The following is a 21,535-nucleotide window of genomic DNA, read 5'->3' on the forward strand; positions in this document are numbered from 1 at the left end:
TGGGTGAGCAGCTTCAAATTTGAGTTAGAAGGCTTTAAAGAGCAATGGGAGGAGCTCTGTTTCAAGGAACTGTGGGCATTAAGTCATCCATACGAGACTTCCCTTTATGACATAAAACAAGCTGTATGCGAATACAAGTATGGATAAAAATAATGAAACATATATGTAAAGTATATCTTACATAGCTAGTACCATGATATAAAGATGAAAACATCAGAGTGATAAGGAAAGCGTACTGAGAACAGGCTTACCAGAAAAGCTGACATGCAGTTCATATGAGAGGAGGTAGCCTACTGTGCCTTAGTTCATATGAAGTAAACAATGTATTGCTCACTGTACTCAGCAGGTGTTACTCTGCATCAGTAGCATGGCGACATCTAGTGGCCTTGTGATAAACTTACACAATGAGATATTCTGACAAGGCTGTATTTACACAGGGGGTTGTGGAATTTTATTGTTAAAAGCATCATCAGACAGATTCAAGTCTGAAACTACAAATTGAGACAAATTGGCTTCCTGGTTCAGGAGTCAACAGGCAGAGTGGTGAAGGATGTCAGGAAACTACCGACACCTGTGTAAACTGGGTCACAGCCTATTTAAGTGACTTCATCTCTAATGCCTCTCTTCTCTCCCCCTCCCACCAGCTGGTTTGGTTAACGATTTTTTTTTTTTTTTTACTTTCACTCATCACACACTAAACACACACTGCTGGATTCATTACTGACCTGTACAACACAATTATTAATATTAAATCAACTATAAACTTACTTTGTTTACAGCTTATTTCATGTGTAGCGACAGAACCAGGTTGTTTTTAACGAGAGGTCAGGACATTTCCAGCCATGTAACCGAATTTTTTTTTAATGAGACATAGGGGGATTTTCAGCTGTGTTTGTAGTTAGAAAAGCAGGTATTTTTTAACAAGAGGTCCGGACATTTCCAGTTGTGTTTGTGCGGCAAAAGTGGGTATTTTTCAAAGAGAGGTTGGGACATTGTCAGCCATGTTTTTTGCAACTAAAGCAGATGTTTTTTACCAAGAGGTCGTGACATTTCCAGCCATGTTTGAAGCGACAAAAGCTGGTATTTTTTAATGAGAAGTTGGGACATTTTTAGCGATGTTCGTCGTAACAAATGGAGTGAATTTTTAATGAGAGGTCGGGACATTGTCAGTCACATTTGTTGCAACTTAAGTGGAGATTTTTTTACCGAAAGGTTGGGACATTTCCAGCAGTGTTTGTAGTGACAAAAATGGGTATTTTTTAACAAGGGATCTGGACATCTGGACATTTCCAGTTGTGTTTGTGCGACAAAAGTGGGTATTTTTCAACGAGAGGTTGGGACATTGTCAGCCATGTTTTTTTACAACTAAAGCAGATATTTTTTACCAAGAGGTTGGTACATTTTCAGTTGTGTTTCTAGCAACAAAGACAGGTATTTTTTAACGAGAGGCAGGGACATTTTTAGCCATGTTCTCTAGCGACCAATCCAGGTATTTTTTAAATGAGAATTTTAGACATTTCTAGCCGTGTTTTTATCGACAAAAACGGATATTATTTAACAGAAATTCAGGACATTTCTAGCTAAAACTGGGTCATTTTTTCATGAGAGGTCTGTACATATCCAGCCATGTTTGTAGTGACAAAAGTGGCTTTTTTAAATAAGATGTTGGGACATTACCAGCTGTGTTTGCAGATACAAAAGTGGGTAATTCTTTATGAGAGTTCAGGACATAATCAGCTGTGTTTCTAAGAACAAGAGTGGGTATTTTTTTAATGAGGTTTTCATGTATAATTCTTCAGTTTTCGTCACCGACTTTAGGCCAGTTTGTGACAAAATATATTGAAGTGACTGAGTCAAATGAAGGTGCTATTATCTCAAAGGTCAAGGAACACATCAAACTACTATAATGTGTTGCCATATTAAAAATGCAGTGTACCCATATATGAAACTGAGGCTCTACATGCCTTAAGGGGCTTTTACAGGAACACATGAGAGTTATCTGAAATGTGGTCTATTCATGCAACAACTCATGTGTGTGTTCTGGGCATAGCAGCACTCAGAAGCATTTCTGCAACCCTCAAAGCACCTGCAGGAAGCTATGATCACCACAGTCCACCTCTATAGCTTCCTGTGTGTTTGGTAGTTGTTAAAATCTCACACTCTGACTTGAAACATCAAAATGAAAACATTGTGTTTGGTTTTGCTTTTTCATGGTGAGTAGCCTTGTATCAATTATCGTAACACTGTTTTTATTTATTATAAAATGTCTAAACTAATTTATGTACCTTTTGGGAAATGAAAAATAGATAACTGGAATAGATAACTGAAAAAAAACTAGATAGATAGATAGATAGATAGATGTGCATGATATTAAGATATGCTTATGACCATTTTATCGCATTACATTCTCACATCATGTAATAATTATTACTCCTTGTGTGAAATGTGTGTGATCTGCCTGCCCGACTTGTGGAAATTATTCACATGCACGGAAAGTATTTACAGTTGCAAACGTTATTTCGCTTTGATAATTTGAGTTTAAGTTTACATCAAGGTTTTTCTGTGACCTGTTTTTGCATGTTATTACAAAGCTTACAATGTTAATATTAAAATTATTGTCAGGAAAAATGAAATGAAATAAATTAAAAATAAAGTTTAATATATTGTGAAATAACCTGATTTTTTTTTTTTTTTTTTTTTTTTGCTGTAGCTATGAGCAATTTGATTCTGATTCACTGACTCAGATTTTTGTCTTCCAGCAAGTCTTCAGCTCCGATGTGATCGAAAGACCACAGCACATATTGGAGGTGAATTCATTCTTAAATGCAGCTATGACACAAACCGATTCCTGTTCAGTAAAAAGTACTGGTGCCAAGGGGACTCTAGAAGCACCTGTACGATTCTGGCAGATTCAGACAGCACAACTAAAAATACACACAGGTCTCAGGTAGTAGATCTAGGAAAAGGAGGGCTGTTTGTGAAAGTCACAGATCTCCAATTTGGCGACACTGGAGTGTACTGGGTTGGGATTGACAAAATATATGCTGACATCATGACTTCAGTTAACGTGGTCATCACTGAAGGTAAGAATAAAATATAATCACAGACTGCTTTTGCACGTTTGTGTCTGTATACTGTCAGGCTGAATTCAAATATATTGCTTTCTTCTTGTTCCCAGTTCCAGTATCTAAACCCAGTCTTTGGCCCCTGAGCTCTCTGGTGGACAGACAGACATGTTGGGGTCAGCCGGTGACAGTGCGCTGTGGCTGTAAAAGGGGCACTGGCGTTCATTACACATGGTACCAACACACACACCACAAGGACTTCCTGCTTCACAGCTCATCAGACTTACACCTACGCTGTGGCACCTTGGACAAGGACAGCGATTATTACTGTATTGCCAGTAATGACATAAGCAGTCAGAGGAGTGATGTTCTCTCGGTGCAGGTTCTGATGCCTGCAGACAGCAGCTGTATCTATGTTGTTTGTGCGGAGGGTAAGAACGGATGTGATGTATTCTCTCCTATAAATATCAATGCAAGAATTAGGTCACACTTTATGTGAAGCCTGTGTTTTATAGATTCCTTTTAAATGCTCCATAACGCAGGCACAATTATTAATAAGAAATGTTATAAAGCATCATAGTATTGTTTTAAAGCATAACTTATTAGGAGTCAGATTAATTTCTGTAAGTAGTCTTGTGTAGCAGCACCGTGTCAGTACCAGACAAAGGTCTGGAATCACCATGTTACCATTCTGCTGTTGGGAAAAACACTCTGGCTTGTTTTTGATTCCCTGAACCAATCACAATCGTCCAATGTGAAGCAAAACCCAGGATTCAGAGATGGTGCCCTTGCAAAATAGTGTTAAGAGGAAGACACACAGTGACAGGGCTACCTGTTAGCATCACACAGCTGACATTATCGAGTTGGTGTGAGTTCGTTAGAACGTCTTTTTAGGTGGTGCTGCTGCTGTGTTAGCTTGTGCTAACCAGAATCTGTGAGGAGAGCGGCTCAGTTGACAGCAGCAACCGAAAGTTTGCTGATTCAGCAGAGAGTTGGAACGGTTCGAGATAAGACTCCCAGTGCAAAAAAAGGCGTTTCACTGGAGACATTTCAAAGGAGGTGACAAATCAACTCTGTGTCAGAAAACAGGTCAACATTGGGCATGAGAGTCCTGCAAGACGGAGTCTGGGCTTTTCCTGTGTGTGTTCACAAGTAGTTTTATGCGTTGGAGATATTTACAAGAAGTTGGTGAAGCTTCTCAGAAATCCAGGTCATGGTAATCTTAAGTAATATATTGTAGGCTACCAGACTTGAGTTTCTTTCTCTCTTTCTCTCTTCCTGTCTGCCTGTTACCATTTTAGAGGTGAAACATCTTCAAGAAACTCTATTGAGTCCAGCTGCCTTTGAGCTAGCACTCAAGATCTTTACCACAATTCATCGAAAGAACAAAGCAGCCAGGCCGTATTGCATGATCCAAATCTTCGTCAAAACTTGTCATTTTCAGATTTGTTAGCTTGGAGATTGTTTCGGTTGTTTCCCTTAGCGAGGGGGATTTTAAAAATGGTAACAGACAGATAGTCGAAGGAAGGGAAAATGGCGGCCTAAATAGTCAGCCAATGGCAGACCTATAGCCACAGCTCCAGTAAGTCAGACTGTACGGTAAGTACTTATACAGCAAAAAGACATCAGATATTACAAGTCTACTTCACAAAAAAGTCTGACTATATCTTATAATTGCTTTGCTTTGACTGTGTGTGAAAGTTCACTATCATTAATTTGCCTTCTACAAGCACAATGAATGGTGAGTGTGGTTAAAGTATGTTGTACTGCTTTCATGTCAGCTCTCTGTGGGTTTCAAGTATTTCTATACGCTGTTACAAGTACAGTATGTACAACCATTTTGTAAGATTCGTGTCATTCTGAATGCAAATCTTGTTGGGAGAACATTTTGTCACTTGTTTACAGTTTTTACTGTACGATTACAAAGATCAAGGCTAAACAAAATCGCATAACTTTATGGTTTCATTTTTGCTGTGGAAGGCTTTATACAGTATAAATGGAGGATAGAAGTAAACATGAAACCAAGCTAAAAGTATAACGTCTGTCTGTGTTTGTCCCAGTGAATGAAACATTCTCAGTCAGTTTTGCGCTGCAAGTAAAGCTGCGGCTCCGTTTCCTCTTTGCCAATACACTTTTGACACTTCTCCTTTTTCAGACGGTTCTGACGTCAGAGTCAACACATGGTGATTGTTGCTGCCTGAATACACCCTCAATTCACTTATGGTTTAAGATTACTATCATGAAGTTATATTGAAAAGCCTTAACCACACTCCCAGTCCGTTCAAGGCAGAAAAAGACCTTATAAGCTTGAATGCAAAATGAGTGATTGTAATAACTGATATAGATTGTTTTTTCAAATGACTGTAGTTGTATATTGTACTGAGGCCCTTGTGTGTATGATTTGACTATGACCTGTGACACATTATACATTGCACCCCTCAGTGGGATTGTCTCCAGGGCTGCTTCAGCTATAGGGCAAGTTAAATTTAAAACTTTTTGAATGCCACTCAGAGTGAAATTTAAGATCAATCAATAATCAGATCTAAAGAAAACCAAACATGATCTCACATTAATTACTGAGGGTTAGGGACAATGTTTCACAAATGACTTTTAAATATGTGGCATTTTTAGGCAGGTTTTCTGGGTGACACACTCTGCTTGTGGGATTCCACTGCCCTGACTTTCTTTGCGCTGAGTTAGAAAAACGTTTTGCATAAAGTCCATTGAACCTTGTTTGTGTTGCCTGTAGCGGGTTTGGCCATGACACCAAATTTTGATGCACATTTCCATGTTGGACAGTGTGCAGTGACAGCTAGCCACACACAATGGATGCACTGCTCTGAGCATCCCGGCTGGAAACAAAATATGATTATTGTTGGTTCCGCTGTCCTGATCTGTGTGACGTTAATGTGTGAGGCATTTGCTAAGTTATTTTTAAAAGACAGAAGTTACCAATTATTTTGAGATTTTACAGAGCAAGATCAGAAAAAATAAATGAAAATCCAATGCACCATGTCTTAGCATTTGTTAAATTTTTTGAAAAATTGATTTAAGACATTTTAATACCAATTACGGTCTTATTTTTAAATTAATTAATTAAATGTAGCACAGTGGTGCATTGTCGCCTCACAGCAAGAGGGTTCCCGGTTCAAACCCCAGGGTTGGGGAGCCCCTCTGTGCAGAGTTTGCATGTTCTCCCTGTGTCAGCATGGGTTTTCTCCAGGTACTCCAGCTTCTTCCCACAGTCCAAAGACATGCAGGTTAATTGGTGACTCTAAATTGTCCGTAGGTGTGAATGTGAGTGTAAATGGCTGTCTCAGCCCTGTGATAGTCTGGTGACCTGTCCAGGGTGTACCCTGCCTCTCACCCAATGTCAGCTGGGATAGGCTCCAGCAAACCCATGACTCCTAACAGGATAAACTGTTATGGAAAATGAATGAATGAATTCAATGTCTCCTTAAAGTCTTACAGATCCCTGGGAACCCTTGTCTCATTTTTCTTTTGCCATCAGTTATTTTAAAGATCGAAATTGTAATGAACATCCTACACAGAGCTTTAAATAGGAAGATATAATACATTATAAACATGGGCTTTATAGAATGAACTCATAGGTTCTGATTTGTTTTGAGGCTGTTGTGAAATCCTTATTGCACAAAGTACAAGCTCATAAAAGAAATGCCATCATAATGTCTTTCTTTTTAATCATCAGGCCAACCCGTTTATGACTGCGCTGACAGAATGAGCACCACCACGGCCACAACTCCAGCTCTGACGACCTGCCAAGCTACTGTAAAAATCCAATCTGACGCAACCAACTGGTCACTTCCAGTCAATGACACGGAACAAGATCTGTTTTTCAGCAGGTTGGATTCATTCATCCATAACTCCTAAAATGGATCCACAAAGTGTTTGTTGTCTGAAAACTAGTCACTGATCAAATCTTTGTTTTTCAGGGCATGGACAGGAGTGCCATTCTGGTATATGCTGCTGCGCTGGGCTTCTTTTGCATCCTTACTGATATTTCTGTGCATAGTACTCAAATGTACAAAAGTGAGACACAAACGTGCCAAGAGGAGGAGGAGGAGGAGGAGGAGGGCTTGTGTGAGGCGAATGCCCCATATGGTTAACTGACCTGCTTTTACAGTGGTAGTTCTTTGGAAGCCATATCAGCACCTGTGACATTGCTTTGTGGTTTTATTGTTGGCCAAGGTTCTTTGATAGCACGTGGTGAGGACATCAGCGTTTTTATCAGAGTGTCTCATTGTAGCGTTTATCAAACCACTGTAATGTATTATAAATGATAGCTTTTCAATGCCACCACCAAAACACACACACACACACACACACACAATCATTTCCATTTAATATGTTTAAAGAGGAATGATCTGTGTCTATGTTTACTCAAATAACACTAGAATAATATTTGTCATACATTATATTAAAATGAAATAGTTTTAATTTAAAAAATAAACCTTCACAATGCCAGCTGGAAGAACTGACTCTGTGAGCGTTCCTAATGTGTTAGAATGTGAATTGATTTTTATCAGATCAAGCAAAATTAGAGTGTTTATTTTAATTCTATTCTCTCTGTAAACAGGTAATAGCATCCAGCATTAGGACATGGGGCATGTTTTAGGGCCATTGGTAGATAATGAGACAATGGGCCCCTTCTTCTGTATACAGAAAGAGTTAGAAACACAGACTTTGTGGTTGCTTAGCCTCTTTTTGTTGTTGTTTTGCGTCTCTTTGTAGTTGTTCCACATCTGTGTTGTTCTGTGTGTCTTTTATTTTTTGTCGTATTTTGTGTTTTTGTGTCTCTTTGTCGCTTTTTTGTGTCTCTTTGTAGTTTTATGGGGTTTTTTTTGTGGTCATTATTAGTCTTTTGTAGCCATTTTGAATCTCTCTGTAGTCATATTGTGTCTCTTGTTGTTTTGCCGCTCTTTATAGTCATTGTGAGTCTCTTTGTGTCTCTTTGCAACTGTTGTACATCTCCTTGTTTTTGGCCCTTTGTGGACTTTTTATGTCTCTTTGTAGTCATGTTAAACCTCCTAGTGGTCATTTTTTGTCTCTTTGTGGTTGTTTTGCCTCTTTTCATGTCATTGTGAGTCTCTGTGACTCTTTGCAGCTGTTTTACATCTCTTTGTTGTCATTTTTGCTCTTTGCGGACTTTTTGTGTGTCTTTAGAGGTGTTTTATGTTTCTGTAATCATTTTGAATCTCTTTATAGTTATTTTGTGTCCCTGTGGTGGTTTCTTCCCATTTCATAGTCATTGTGAGTCTCTTTATGTTTCTTTGCAGCTGTTTTACGTCTCTTTATAGTCATTTGAGGCTCTTTGTGGTTGTTTTGTGTCTCTTTGTAGACATTGTATACCTCTTTGCTGCCTTTTTTGTCTCTTTGTGGTTGTTGTCCTATTTTCATAGTCATGAGTCTTTGTGTCTTTGCAGCTGTTTTGCACCTCTTTGTTGTTGTTTTGTGTCTCATTGTGGTCTTTTTGTGTTTCTTTCTAGATGTTTGTCTCTGCTTTTGTTTAGCCCCTTTTTGTAGTTGTTTTGTGTCTCTTGCGGTCATTTTTTGTTCTTTGTGGTTGTTATGCCTCTTTTCTTAGTTGTTGTGAGTCTCTTTGTGTCTCTGCAGCTGTTTTATATCTCTCTGTTGTCATTTTTGGCCCTTTGTGGACAGTTGGTGCCTCTTCGTAGTTTTATGGGTTTTTTTGTGGTCATTTTAGTCTTTTGTAGTCATTTGGAATCTCTTTATAGCCATTTTGTGTCTCTGTGGTTATTTTGTCTCTTTCCATAGTCAGTGTGAGTCTCTTTGTGTCTCTTTGCAGCTGTTTTACATCTCTTTGTTGTCATTTTTGCTCTTTGTGGACTTTTTGTGTGTCTTTGTGGTTTGTGAAAGTTTTTTGTGGTCATTTTTAGTCTTGTAGTCATTTTAAATCTCTTTATAGTCACGTTGTCTCTAGTTGTATTGTGTCTCGTTATGTCTTTTGTAGTCATTTTATGTTTCTTTTTGGTCATTTTTTTGTCTCTTTGTGGTTGTTTTGCCACTTTACATGGTCATTGTGAGTCTCTTTGTGTCTCTTTGCAGCTGTTTTACATCTCTTTGTAGTAATTTTGCATCTTTTGTATTCATTTTGGGTCTTTTGTATTCATTTTGAATTTCTTTGTAGTTACTTTGCATCTATTTATAGTCACGTTGAGTCTCTTTGAGGTTGTTTTGCCCATTTTGTAGTTGTAAGTTTCTGTGTGTCTTTGAGGCTGTTTTGCACCTCTTTGTTGTTATTTTGTGTTTCATGTGTGTGTGTGAGAGGTGTTTTTGTGTGTCTTTTTAGATTTTTGTGTCTGCTGTTTAACCCCTTTTTGTAGTTGTTTTGCATCTTTTCATAGTCATTATGAGTCTCTTTATGTCTCTTTGCAGCTGTTTTACATCTCTTTATAGTCAGTGTATGATTCTTTGTGGTCATTTTGGGTCTTTTGTAGTCTTTGAATTTCTTTATAGTCATTTTTTGTCTCTGGTTGTTTTGCCTCTTCATAGTTGTAAGCTTCTGTCTCTTTGCAGCTGTTTTGCATCTTTTCTTTGTTGTTTTGTGACTCGTTATGGTCTTGTTGTGTCTCTTTGTACTCATTTTGTGTTTCTTTGTGGTCATTTCTGAGTCTCTGGCTGACTTTGAATTTGAGTGACCTTTTGCAGGCCCCTATTTTCGGGCCCTGGATTATTTACAAAGTCCAACTCAGAGACTCTGACGAAGACCTTGCAGTAGTTCTGACTTGTAGCATGTTATCTTTCTTTTGATACAGACATGGGTATGATTTCAAAGACCATTCATTGAAGCATGTGTAATTAAAAACTGTAAATAAAGCTTGCTGTTGTTGGTGTTTCTGTCTTTGTGAGTATAAACCAATAACAGGCGCTAGAGTCATAAATTTTATGAGTGATGCTGGCCTATAATATCTTCAATTTTCTTTGTCCCCTCGGGTTTCCTACAGGAGGTTTAGGTCTGATGCTCTGTATTGACAACACTCAGTATGAACCCGGCAGCTTGAGGGATATGGGCTGCAGGTAGTGGAGAGGGTCCTTACTGGCATCTGTGCCCACTTGCCTATGACCTCATATGCCCTGCTTGGTTATTTGGCCATATACAACATTCAAAAAGGTTTTTCTTGATTAAACTTTTATTTAGCCGACTGATTGTCTGGAGACAAGTTGTGACATACTGGGGAGTTTTTAGAGGCTCAAATAATGATTGAACAACTTTTCCTTCCTAAATCAGTTTTTGGCATAAAAGTGCAAAAACTGTGTTTGTGATGTTTGGACTTTGTGTTGTCAATATTTAAGGTTCATGGTTAGGGGTTATCGTATGTTGGTAACTTTCGGCTCAGGACGCAAAATGCTTCACTGTTTATAAAGTGGCAGCCATCAGGACGGATATCCAAATTCACCAGCAGCAGCTGCCGAAGTAATTCTTCACACTTACTTGTAAGTGCTATCTGACAGCTGAGTTAAACAAGCCTGGGGCACAGCGGTCAAACTAGCCACCGTTTAGGGTTTGTTGTTGTTTTGTTCAGTGCTTGGAGCAGCCAAACTGACTTGTGAAGTATCTCTAAAACTGCATTGAATTCTTACATTACATGTAACTTACCTAATGAATGAATGCTAAGATCTTCCTTAAAAGGTTTGCCAGAAATTCCTGTGTAGTGTCCTTGACTGTTGGCATATGCTAAAATATGAATGCCTGTAACTGTACCGTTACTGTATTTAAGAAAATTAAAGGTTGGCTAATTAATGTCACCTTCATCGTCACCATAAATCAGAAATTTCACTAATTTATTTGAATTAAATGACCATTGAATAATGGGCTGTTATAAAAGTTGAAATTTCAGTAACACTTCTTAAAATAATGTCGGTGAAGATTCTCAGTCATCCAGGTCATGGTAATTGTTAAGTGCTTTATCGTAGGCAACTGGACTTGCTTGCATTCCTTGAAGACATTTTGCCTCTCATCCAAGAAGCTTCTTCAGTTCTAAATGTGGGTGGGAACCCTTGCAGAGTCGTAGGGGTCACATGAGCTCTTAGTTTCAGAGTCATTAAGGCCCCTACAACTCTGCAAGGGTTCCCACCCACACAGGGTTTATAGCCTGCAACTTTGTACCAGTCATTTAGAACTGAAGAAGCTTCGTGGATGAGAGGCGAAACGTCTTCAAGAAACGCGAGCAAGTCCAGTTGCCTACGATATAGCACTTACGACTCTTAAAATAATGTATTTTTTTAGATTTTAAATCCCAAGGACCTGTCTATGTAGTATTGTTAGTGGAGGTAGGTTTGCTTTGGATTTTATGTGCTCAAAGTCATAGCATGCATTTCGCATTAGCATTTTATCATTTGCGGTTGTCTTCTCTCAAAGTCAATGACTTTTCTTCATAGACTGTATAAAATAATGGACAGAGCTGTGATGTCACCCATTGGTTTGTCAACTGTTGTTTTGAAGCTTTGGGTTTGGCCACTGTCTTTTTTTTTTGTTTGTTTTTTTGGAGCCAGAAGTGACCATATTTGGATAAGAGGTGGAGCTGTGGATGAGCAAAGAGTAGAAATTAGCTATAGAGACCAAAGTTGTTTTTATGGCATACTATGACATATTTATGATTTTTTTTATGACATTTAAATGGCCATACTGTAACTATGACCTTTTTTTTTTGGCGTACCCATAGACTGTATAAATAATGGATGTAGCCACGGTTACATTACCCAGTGGTTTGTGGACTGCCGTTTTGAAGCATTAGCATTTTGGCTGCCGCCATCTTGGTTTCTTTGAGCCAGAATTGACCATATTTGGTTGAGAGGTTGGCGCTGTGGAGGAGTGAGGGGTGGATCTTATTCATAGATTGTGGTGAGGCCTTGCAGACAGACTGTAACTCAAGGGGCCCCACCTTTGAATATGCATAAAGTGACGACTTAATAAATCGCAAATGAGTGAGTTATAAAAAAAAAAAAAATTCACCCCCCGTAGTTGTCATGAATGTTGAAACCAGCTATAGAGGCCAAAAATCTTTGTACCAGGCTGTGAACATGTTTATTTCTGCTGTAAAGTTGGAAATTTTAACATAGGGGTCTACTGACTCGCTTCTGAAGCGAGCCTCAAGTGGCCACTCAAGGAACTGCAGTTTTCGGCATGTCTGCGTTGACTTCATTTTTCAGCTGCAGCTGCTACAGATTTTCATTTTCATGTTTTGTCTTACAGCATAAAATACATCAGTAAAAAACAACTCATGAATTTTAAAGTTTTTATGTGTCCTAAAAGAGGCGGTTACGAGCAGTTGGCTAAATGAGACTACAGAACATTATCATGCTAACACAGCTTTGCTGCCTCATTGTGGTAGCAACAGTGAAGTCCTGCGACCATGGTGTAGGCTGTAATTTGCTTATAGCCTAACATTAGCTTTTTACTTCTGGCGAATGCATTTACGCTTCCAACATAATAAAATTGTTGTTCATTTGTCAGATTATCTTGCTGAAACAAACATGCTAGTATCTTAAACATTTGTTTGCCGCAGACCTTATTTTTTCAATAATCCCAAATCCAATGGTAAAATTCCATTGGATTTTCGCTAAGAGAACATGGCTGATGTTAACTTCCAGGTTGACCTACAAATAAATGTCATCCCAGCATCCATTGTCATTCTCCACAGGATTTCTTTTAGATTTTCAGTGAAACTGTTAACATTTTTTTTTTTTTTTAATGAGAGTTTAAATATGAGGACATTTTTTATGTGTTGCAGGATCTTTTTTACTTTGAAGGTGAGTGTTTCTTTAAATTTACCCATACTATAAGGTCAAATTTTGTTAGTTTGAGGTGAGGACGCAAAAAAGAAGACTGTAATTTGTTGTGTTCTGTGGAGACGGCTCTGCTTGAATGGAATTACCATTAGTATGAACCATGTTAATGAAGCTGATACTAAGATCGTCTCGCATGATTTTGTTTTTGTCTTAGAAAGGTCATTGACTTCAGTCAGAGATGCCATATCTTGTCATGGGTGTCACTCTCTTGCTACTACTGAGCAGTCTTCCAACTCAAGGTTAGTGGCCAAGCAGATACAATGGAATGCAAAAGTCTGGGCGCCCCGTTCAAAAATTTCATTATTGTGAATAGTTAAGTAAGTAGAAGATGAGCTGATCTCCAAATGCCATGAAGTTAAAGATGAAACATGCTTTTCAACATTTTAAGCAAGATCAGTGTTATTGTTGTTTTGTACAATTTTAGATTAAAAAAAAAGGAAAGGAACACCATGCAAAAGTTTGGGCACCCCAAGATATTTCAGACAACTCTTAACAGTGTCTCAGACCATAATAAGGTTGTTAGGGTTATGGCTTGTTCAAATCATCTTTAGGAAAGGCCAGGTGATGCAAATTTCAAAGCTTTATAAATATTCTGACTCCTGAAACCTTGTCCCAATAACCAGCAGCCATGGGCTTCTCTAAACAGCTGCTTAGCTCTTTGAAAACTAAAATAACTGATGCCCACAAAGCAGGAGAAAACTATAAGAAGATAGCAAAGGGTTTTCAGGGAGCTGTTTCCTTAGTTTGTAATGTAATTAATAAATGGCAGTTAACAGGAACTGTGGAGGTCAAGATGAGGTCTGTAAGACCAAGAAAACCTTCCAAGAGAGCTGCTCGTGGGATTGCTAGAAAGGCAAATCAAAACCAGCGGTTCACTGCAAAAGACCTGCAGGAAGATTTATTAGACTCTGGAGTGGTGATGCACTGTGCAGACATAGCTGTATGAATATGACCTTCATGTAAGAGTCATCAGGATGAAACCTCTCCTGTGTCCTCACCACAAAATTCGGTGTCAGAAGTTTACAAATGAACATATAAACAAGCCTGATGTTTTTTAGAAACAAGTCCTGTGGACTGATGAAGTTTAAATAGAACTTTCTGGATGCAATGAGCAAAGGTATGTTTGTATATTAAACACGGGGGTGGATCAATCATACCTTGGGCTTGTGTTGCAGCCAGTGGCACAGGGAACATTTTACAGGTAGAGGGAAGAATGGATTCAATTAAATTCCAGCAAATTCTGGAAGCAAACATCCCAGCATCTATAGAAAAAGCTGAAGATGAAGAGAGGATGGATTCTACAACAGGACAATGATCCTAAACACACCTTGAAATCCACAATGGACTACTTCAAGATGCGCAAGTTTAAGGTTTTGCCATGACCCTCACAATCCCCCAATCTAAACATAATTGAAAATCTGTGGATAGACCCCAAAAGAGCAGTGCATAAAGACGGCCCATGAATGAGTTCAACCGTTATATATGCCATGAAATTACTACATTAATAAAATGCTACAAATGAAGCCGTTGATAGTATGGATTCAAAATGGTACATACACATGCTGCCTTAATATTGAAAAACATATGAGCACAGAGCCATTGAAAATCCTACCCTTTTTAGATGCCCCTACACAAGAAATGTCACACTGGACTAAGATTACACTCAAAATCTGGAATAAAATAAAGTCCGGCCTTTGGACTACCAAAGCTAATCTCTTCATTGACAAGACTAGATCTATGAAGACCTTTACACCTAACAGTCTGGATGCCAGCTATAGAGAATGGTCAGATCATGGATGGACTTATCTACATCAGTTATTTATCAACGATAATCTTAAGACATTTGAACAGTTGAAAAATGATTTTGATCTCCCCTGGACAGATTTCTTTAAATACTGTATGCTATTATACACAAGCTTGTGTTTTGTCTAAAGCTATCTTGGCCTCACTTGTTCTGTGTTCATCTTTTCCTTTCTTTCTTTTTCATTATAGCTCAAGACTGCACCAGACCTATAGGAGGAAACAACATGAATTTGAAGGACAAATACATTCTTTTAGACACATTCCCAGATGGGACCAAAGTTAGTTTTGCCTGTGATGTTGGCTACATGCCAGCAGGAGGGTCTGCATCCATTACTTGTACTGCTGGCAGTTGGAGTCCTGTGAGGCTGAAATGCGAGAGTAAATATTAGCACGTAATTTTTACATTCAGATTGGTAATAGCAGCAGTATTTCACAGCCAGTTTGAACAAATTCTCTTTTTTTGATTAGATGGATAACTGATAATATGAAGTAGTCAGTCTGTTGAATTATTTGTGCATAATAATATCCAGTCAATTTTAAAGGAGGAATTTAATCCATATGAGGGTTTTCTTTTTTCAGGGAGAAACTGTGGCGCTGTTGAAGAAGTGCCAAATGGATACGTTGACTACCCTCGAGGGACAGAGTTTGGTGATGAACTAGTGGTCACTTGCAACGTTGGGTTAGTAATAAGATGATAACTCTGATAATTCATGTTTTTAAAATGTAATGACGGATATGATATTTTAAGTCTAAAATGTCAGCACCAATTGTGTTTCCAAATAAAAAAACTTACTCTCAGGTGCTCAGTAGGGCCTGCAGATCCTTCTTGAAAATTGTTGTCTGAAGTTAGTTAATTATTATATATATATATATATATATATTTTTTTTTTTTTTTGGATTTCCTAACTAGTTTCAGATTGGTTGGAAAAACCAACACACGTCTCTGTGGAGCTCAAGGGTGGATGGGCAGGATGCCTGAGTGTGAAGGTCGGTAATCTCTCTGTGTTAATACAAGCAACATGACAAAATAAAAGCTCATTGTCTGTCTCTGTTCTAAAAGATGTCACTTGTATTTTGCAGTGGTGACTTGTGATCCCCCACCTCCAGTACAGAACGGCACTTTCAGGCCAGATCAAGAAGTCTATCAGTATGGAGAAGTTGTGGAGTACAGTTGTCAACAAGATTACACACTCTCTGGATCAAGAACAATATCATGTTCAGCTGATGGAGGGTTTGAGCCTTCTCCTCCCACATGTATCAGTAAGTGCCTTTGATTTTTTTATCCAATCTTTTAACATTTTCACCGTGTAAACTCAACAGTGACTGATACTCTTATATACTCTGGAAAAAGTTCTTTTGAACAGTTGCATTAATTTCCATTTTATATTTTTTTGTCTGCAGAGGTTCAGTGTGAAGAACCTGTTATTGCAAATGCTAAGTGGATTTGGGGTTCTCGGCCCCCTCATGGATACCAGTCTACGGTGACGTACGTGTGCAGATCTGGGTATACTATGATAGGAGAGTCCACCCTGACATGTGGAATAGACAGCCAATGGTCACCTGGACTTCCAACGTGTCAACGTAAGTCATAAATGACAATTAGTACTGAGTTCAGGTCTGTAAAGAAAAGTCACCCTGGTATGTTTGAACATATTTTATAAACCAGATGCTATTGCAGTTTTACACGTGATTAGCTTAATCACGTAACGTTCTATATACTTCTCTCCATGGTTTCCCTTTTAGATTAAATTAGCATTGGCTTGTTTTCTCCCTTTGCTCAGTGGTTATGTTTTAAAAATCAGGAAGTTGCTATCACAACACTTTCTTTTTCTTGCTCTCACTCAAATGCCTGTTATATATGGCATGACATTATTGCATTAAAAAAATCCACAAACAAAGCCTTTGTATTATGGATTCAAAATGGTACAAACACCATCCATCCATCCATATTCATCTGCTTATCCGGGTCCGGGTTGCGGGGGCAACAGGCCAAGCAAAGCACCCCAGACATCCCTCTCCCCAGCAACACTTTCCAGCTCCTCCTGGGGGACCCCAAGGTGTTCCCAGGCCAGACGAGATATGTAATTCCTCCAGCGTGTTCTGGGTCTGCCTCAGGGCCTCCTACCAGTGGGATGTGCCTGGAACACCTCCAGCGGGAGGCACCCGGGAGACATCCTGATCAGATGCCCCAGCCACCTCAACTGACCCCTTTCCACGTGAAGGAGCAGCGGCTCTACTCCGAGCTCCCTCCGGATGTCCGAGCTCCTCACCCTGTCTCTAAGGCTGAGTCCAGCCACCCCACAGAGGAAACTCATTTCCACTGCTTGTATCCGCGATCTCATTCTTTCCGTCACTACCCAGAGTTCATGACCACAGGTGAGGGGTGGGACGTAGATGGACCAGTAAATTGAAAGCTTTGCTTTCTGGCTTAGCTCCCTCTTCATCATGACGGACTGACGCAGCGCTTGCATCACTGCAGAAGCTGCACCGACCTGCCAATCCATCTCACGCTCCATTCTACCCTCACTCGTGAGCAAGACCCCAAGATACTTGAACTCCCTTGCTTGAGGCAGTAACTCTCCCTCAGCCCGGAGAGAACATTTTACAGGTAGAGGGAAGAATGGATTCAATTAAATTCCAGCAAATTCTGGAAGCAAACATCCCAGCATCTATAGAAAAAGCTGAAGATGAAGAGAGGATGGATTCTACAACAGGACAATGACCCTAAACACACCTTGAAATCCACAATGGACTACTTCAAGATGCGCAAGCTTAAGGTTTTGCCATGACCCTCACAATCCCCCAATCTAAACATCATTGAAAATCTGTGGATAGGCCCCAAAAGAGCAGTGCATAAAGACGGCCCATGAATCTCACAGAGGTAGAAGCCTTTTGCAGGAATAATGGGAGAAAATCCTTCAAACAAGAATTGAAACACTGGATACAGAATGCGATTAGAAGCTGTGATACTTTCCAAAAGGGGGCGCTACTAAGCACTGACCATGCAGGGTACCCAAACTTTGATTATTTTGAAACTATAAAAGATTGAGTTCAACCGTTATATATGCCATGAAATTACTACATTAATAAAATGCTACAAATGAAGCCGTTGATAGTATGGATTCAAAATGGTACATACACATGCTGCCTTAATATTGAAAAACATATGAGCACAGAGCCATTGAAAATCCTACCCTTTCTAGATGCCCCTACACAAGAAATGTCACACTGGACTAAGATTACACTTAAAATCTGGAATAAAATAAAGTCCGGCCTTTGGACTACCAAAGCTAATCTCTTCATTGACAAGACTAGATCTATGAAGACCTTTACACCTAACAGTCTGGATGCCAGCTATAGAGAATGGTCAGATCATGGATGGACTTATCTGCATCAGTTATTTATCAACGATAATCTTAAGACATTTGAACAGTTAAAAAATGATTTTGATCTCCCCTGGACAGATTTCTTTAAATACTGTATGCTATTATACACAAGCTTGTGTTTTGTCTAAAGCTATCTTGGCCTCACTTGTTCTGTGTTCATCTTTTCCTTTCTTTCTTTTTCATTATAGCTCAAGACTGCACCAGACCTATAGGAGGAAACAACATGAATTTGAAGGACGAATACATTCTTTTAGACACATTCCCAGATGGGACCAAAGTTAGTTTTGCCTGTGCTGTTGGCCACGTGTCTGCAGGAGGGTCTGCATCCATTACTTGTACTGCTGGCAGTTGGAGTACTTTGATGCTGAAATGCGAGAGTAAATATTAGCACGTAATTTTTACATTCAGATTGGTAATAGCAGCAGTATTTCACAGCCAGTTTGAACAAATTCTCTTTTTTTGATTAGATGGATAACTGATAAGATGAAGTAGTCAGTCTGTTGAATTATTTGTGCATAATAATATCCAGTCAATTTTAAAGGAGGAATTTAATCCATGAGGGTTTTCTTTTTTCAGGGAGAAACTGTGGCGCTGCTGAAGAAGTGCCAAATGGATACGTTGACTACTCTCAAGGGACAGAGTTTGGTGATGAACTAGTGGTCACTTGCAACATTGGGTTAGTAATAAGATGATAACTCTGATAATTCATGTTTTTAAAATGTAATGACGGATATGATATTTTAAGTCTAAAATGTCAGCACCAATTGTGTTTCCAAATAAAAAAACTTACTCTCAGGTGCTCAGTAGGGCCTGCAGATCCTTCTTGAAATTTGTTGTCTGAAGTTAGTTAATTATTATATATATATATATATTTTTTTTTGGATTTCCTAACTAGTTTCAGATTGGTTGGAAAAAACACACGTCTCTGTGGAGCTCAAGGGTGGATGGGCAGGATGCCTGAGTGTGAAGGTCGGTAATCTCTCTGTGTTAATACAAGCAACATGACAAAATAAAAGCTCATTGTCTGTCTCTGTTCTAAAAGATGTCACTTGTATTTTGCAGTGGTGACTTGTGATCCCCCACCTCCAGTACAGAACGGCACTTTCAGGCCAGATAAAGAAGTCTATCAGCATGGAGAAGTTGTGGAGTACAGTTGTCAACAAGATTACACACTCTCTGGATCAAGAACAATATCATGTTCAGCTGATGGAGGGTTTGAGCCTTCTCCTCCCACATGTATCAGTAAGTGTCTTTCATTTTTTTTTATCCAATCTTTTAACATTTTCACCGTGTAAACTCAACAGTGACTGATACTCTTATATACTCTGGAAAAAGTTATTTTGAACAGTTGTAATAATTTCCATTTTATATTTTTTTTGTCTGCAGAGGTTCACTGTGAAGAACCTGTTATTGCAAATGCTAAGTGGATTTGGGGTTTTCGACCCCCTTATGGACACCAGTCTACGGTGACGTACATGTGCAAACCTGGGTATACTATGATAGGAGAGTCCACCCTGACATGTGGAATAGACAGCCAATGGTCACCTGGACTTCCAACGTGTCAACGTAAGTCATAAATGACAATTAGTACTGAGTTCAGGTCTGTAAAGAAAAGTCACCCTGGTATGTTTGAACATATTTTATAATCCAGATGCTATTGCAGTTTTACATGTGATTAGCTTAATCACGTAACGTTCTATATACTTCTCTCCATGGTTTCCCTTTTAGATTAAATTAGCATTGGCTTGTTTTCTCCCTTTGCTCAGTGGTTATGTTTTAAAAATCAGGAAGTTGCTATCACAACACTTTCTTTTTCTTGCTCTCACTCAAATGCCTGTTATATATGGCATGATATTGTTGCATTAAAAAATTCCACAAACAAAGCCTTTGTAGTATGGATTCAAAATGGCACAAACACCATCCATCCATCCATATTCATCTGCTTATCCGGGTCCGGGTTGCGGGGGCCCCAAGGTGTTCCCAGGCCAGACGAGATATGTAATCCCTCCAGCGTGTTCTGGGTCTGCCTCAGGGCCTCCTACCAGTGGGACGTGCCTGGAACACCTCCAGCGGGAGGCACCCAGGAGGCATCCTGATCAGATGCCCCAGCCACCTCAATTGACCCCTTTCCACGTGAAGGAGCAGCGGCTCTACTCCGAGCTCCCTCCGGATGTCCGAGCTCCTCACCCTGTCTCTAAGGCTGAGTCCAGCCACCCCACAGAGGAAACTCATTTCCACCGCTTGTATCCGCGATCTCATTCTTTCCGTCACTACCCAGAGTTCATGACCACAGGTGAGGGTTGGGACGTAGATGGACCAGTAAATTGAAAGCGTTGCTTTCTGGCTTAGCTCCCTCTTCATCATGACGGACTGATGCAGCGCCTGCATCACTGCAGAAGCCGCACCGACCCGCCGATCCATCTCACGCTCCATTCTACCCTCACTCATGAACAAAACCCCAAGATACTTGAACTCCCTTGCTTGAGGCAGTAACTCTCCCTCAGCCCGGAGAGGGCAAACCAATGGTTTCCAACAGAGGACCATGGCCTCAGACTTGGAGGTGCTGACTCTAATCCCAACTGCTTCACACTCGGCTGCAAAACACCCGATCACATGCTGGAGGTCACGGTGTGATGGAGCCAACAGAACCGCATCATCTGCGAAAAGCAGGGATGCAATTCTGAGGTCCCCAGCTGAGGGCACCAGCTCCGGCTTCTTCCATACTAGAGAGGTGACATTCCACGTACCAAAAGCCAGTCCACGACGCCAGGGATCGGCACGCCAGGTCCCCCGCCCCTGCCTGTCGCCCGGCACACAATGCAACCGACCCCAATTTCTATCCTTGCGGGTGGTGGGCCCACAGGGCGATGGCTCCATGTTATTTCTTCGGGCTGAGACCGACCGGGCCCCATGGCCTAAGGCCTGGCCACCAGACGCTCGCTGGCGACCTCTCCCCCCGGGTCTGTCTCCAGGAGGAGGCCCTGGTTTCCCCATACCGGGTGAGGTACTATTCTCCCGAGTGGTCTGTTTCATTGAAGGTCTCTGAATCGCTCTTAGTCTGGTCCCTCCCCCTGGACCACTTTGCCTTGGGAGACCCCACTAGGGGCTATTAGCCCCCGACAACACAGCACCCAGGTTCACAGGGACACTCAAACTCCTCCACCACGTTAAGGTGGCGATTCTCGGAGGAGTGTACACACGCTGCCTTAATATTGAAAAATATATGAGCACAGAGCCATTGAAAATCCTACCCTTTCTAGATGCCCCTACAAAAGAAATGTCATACTGGACTAAGATTACACTCAAAATCTGGAATAAAATAAAGTCCGTCCTTTGGACTACCAAAGCTAATCTCTTCATTGACAAGCACTAGATCTATGAAGACCTTTACACCTAACAGTCTGGATGCCATCTTTAGAGAATGGTCAGATCACGGACCGACCTATCTGC

At 40.1% G+C, this 21,535-nt stretch overlaps 2 protein-coding genes across 10 annotated transcripts in view; one reads left to right on the forward strand and one right to left on the reverse strand.

Annotated features, from left to right (window-relative positions):
- The window catches only part of ptpn22 (protein tyrosine phosphatase non-receptor type 22), a 36,801-nt gene extending 36,500 nt beyond the window's left edge, over positions 1-301 (reverse strand). Inside the window, exon 1 of the mRNA XM_033629190.2 lies at positions 252-301. The gene's annotated coding sequence lies outside the window, so the exon portion shown is untranslated. The remainder of the gene's footprint in view (positions 1-251) is intronic.
- Positions 302-10,390: 10,089 nt separating this feature from the next.
- Positions 10,391-21,535, forward strand: part of LOC117257970 (sushi, von Willebrand factor type A, EGF and pentraxin domain-containing protein 1-like) — a 34,786-nt gene continuing 23,641 nt past the window's right edge. For 5 of the 9 annotated variants that reach the window (XM_033628398.2, XM_033628400.2, XM_033628401.2 and 2 more), the window contains exons 1-12: positions 10,391-10,541; positions 13,051-13,135; positions 14,889-15,077; positions 15,279-15,378; positions 15,610-15,686; positions 15,780-15,959; positions 16,101-16,280; positions 18,274-18,462; positions 18,662-18,761; positions 18,981-19,054; positions 19,148-19,327; positions 19,472-19,651. In XM_033628398.2, coding sequence (XP_033484289.2) covers positions 13,075-13,135; positions 14,889-15,077; positions 15,279-15,378; positions 15,610-15,686; positions 15,780-15,959; positions 16,101-16,280; positions 18,274-18,462; positions 18,662-18,761; positions 18,981-19,054; positions 19,148-19,327; positions 19,472-19,651 — 1,510 coding nt within the window. In that variant the 5' untranslated portion in view covers positions 10,391-10,541; positions 13,051-13,074. Of the gene's footprint in view, positions 10,542-11,257; positions 11,379-12,838; positions 12,858-13,050; positions 13,136-14,888; positions 15,078-15,278; positions 15,379-15,609; positions 15,687-15,779; positions 15,960-16,100; positions 16,281-18,273; positions 18,463-18,661; positions 18,762-18,980; positions 19,055-19,147; positions 19,328-19,471; positions 19,652-21,535 lie in introns of those variants that run through there. The other 4 variants (XM_033628399.2, XM_078169817.1, XM_078169816.1 and 1 more) reach the window with 4 other exon arrangements.

This window comes from Epinephelus lanceolatus, chromosome 8, assembly GCF_041903045.1.
Source record: "Epinephelus lanceolatus isolate andai-2023 chromosome 8, ASM4190304v1, whole genome shotgun sequence".
NCBI lineage: Eukaryota > Metazoa > Chordata > Actinopteri > Perciformes > Serranidae > Epinephelus > Epinephelus lanceolatus.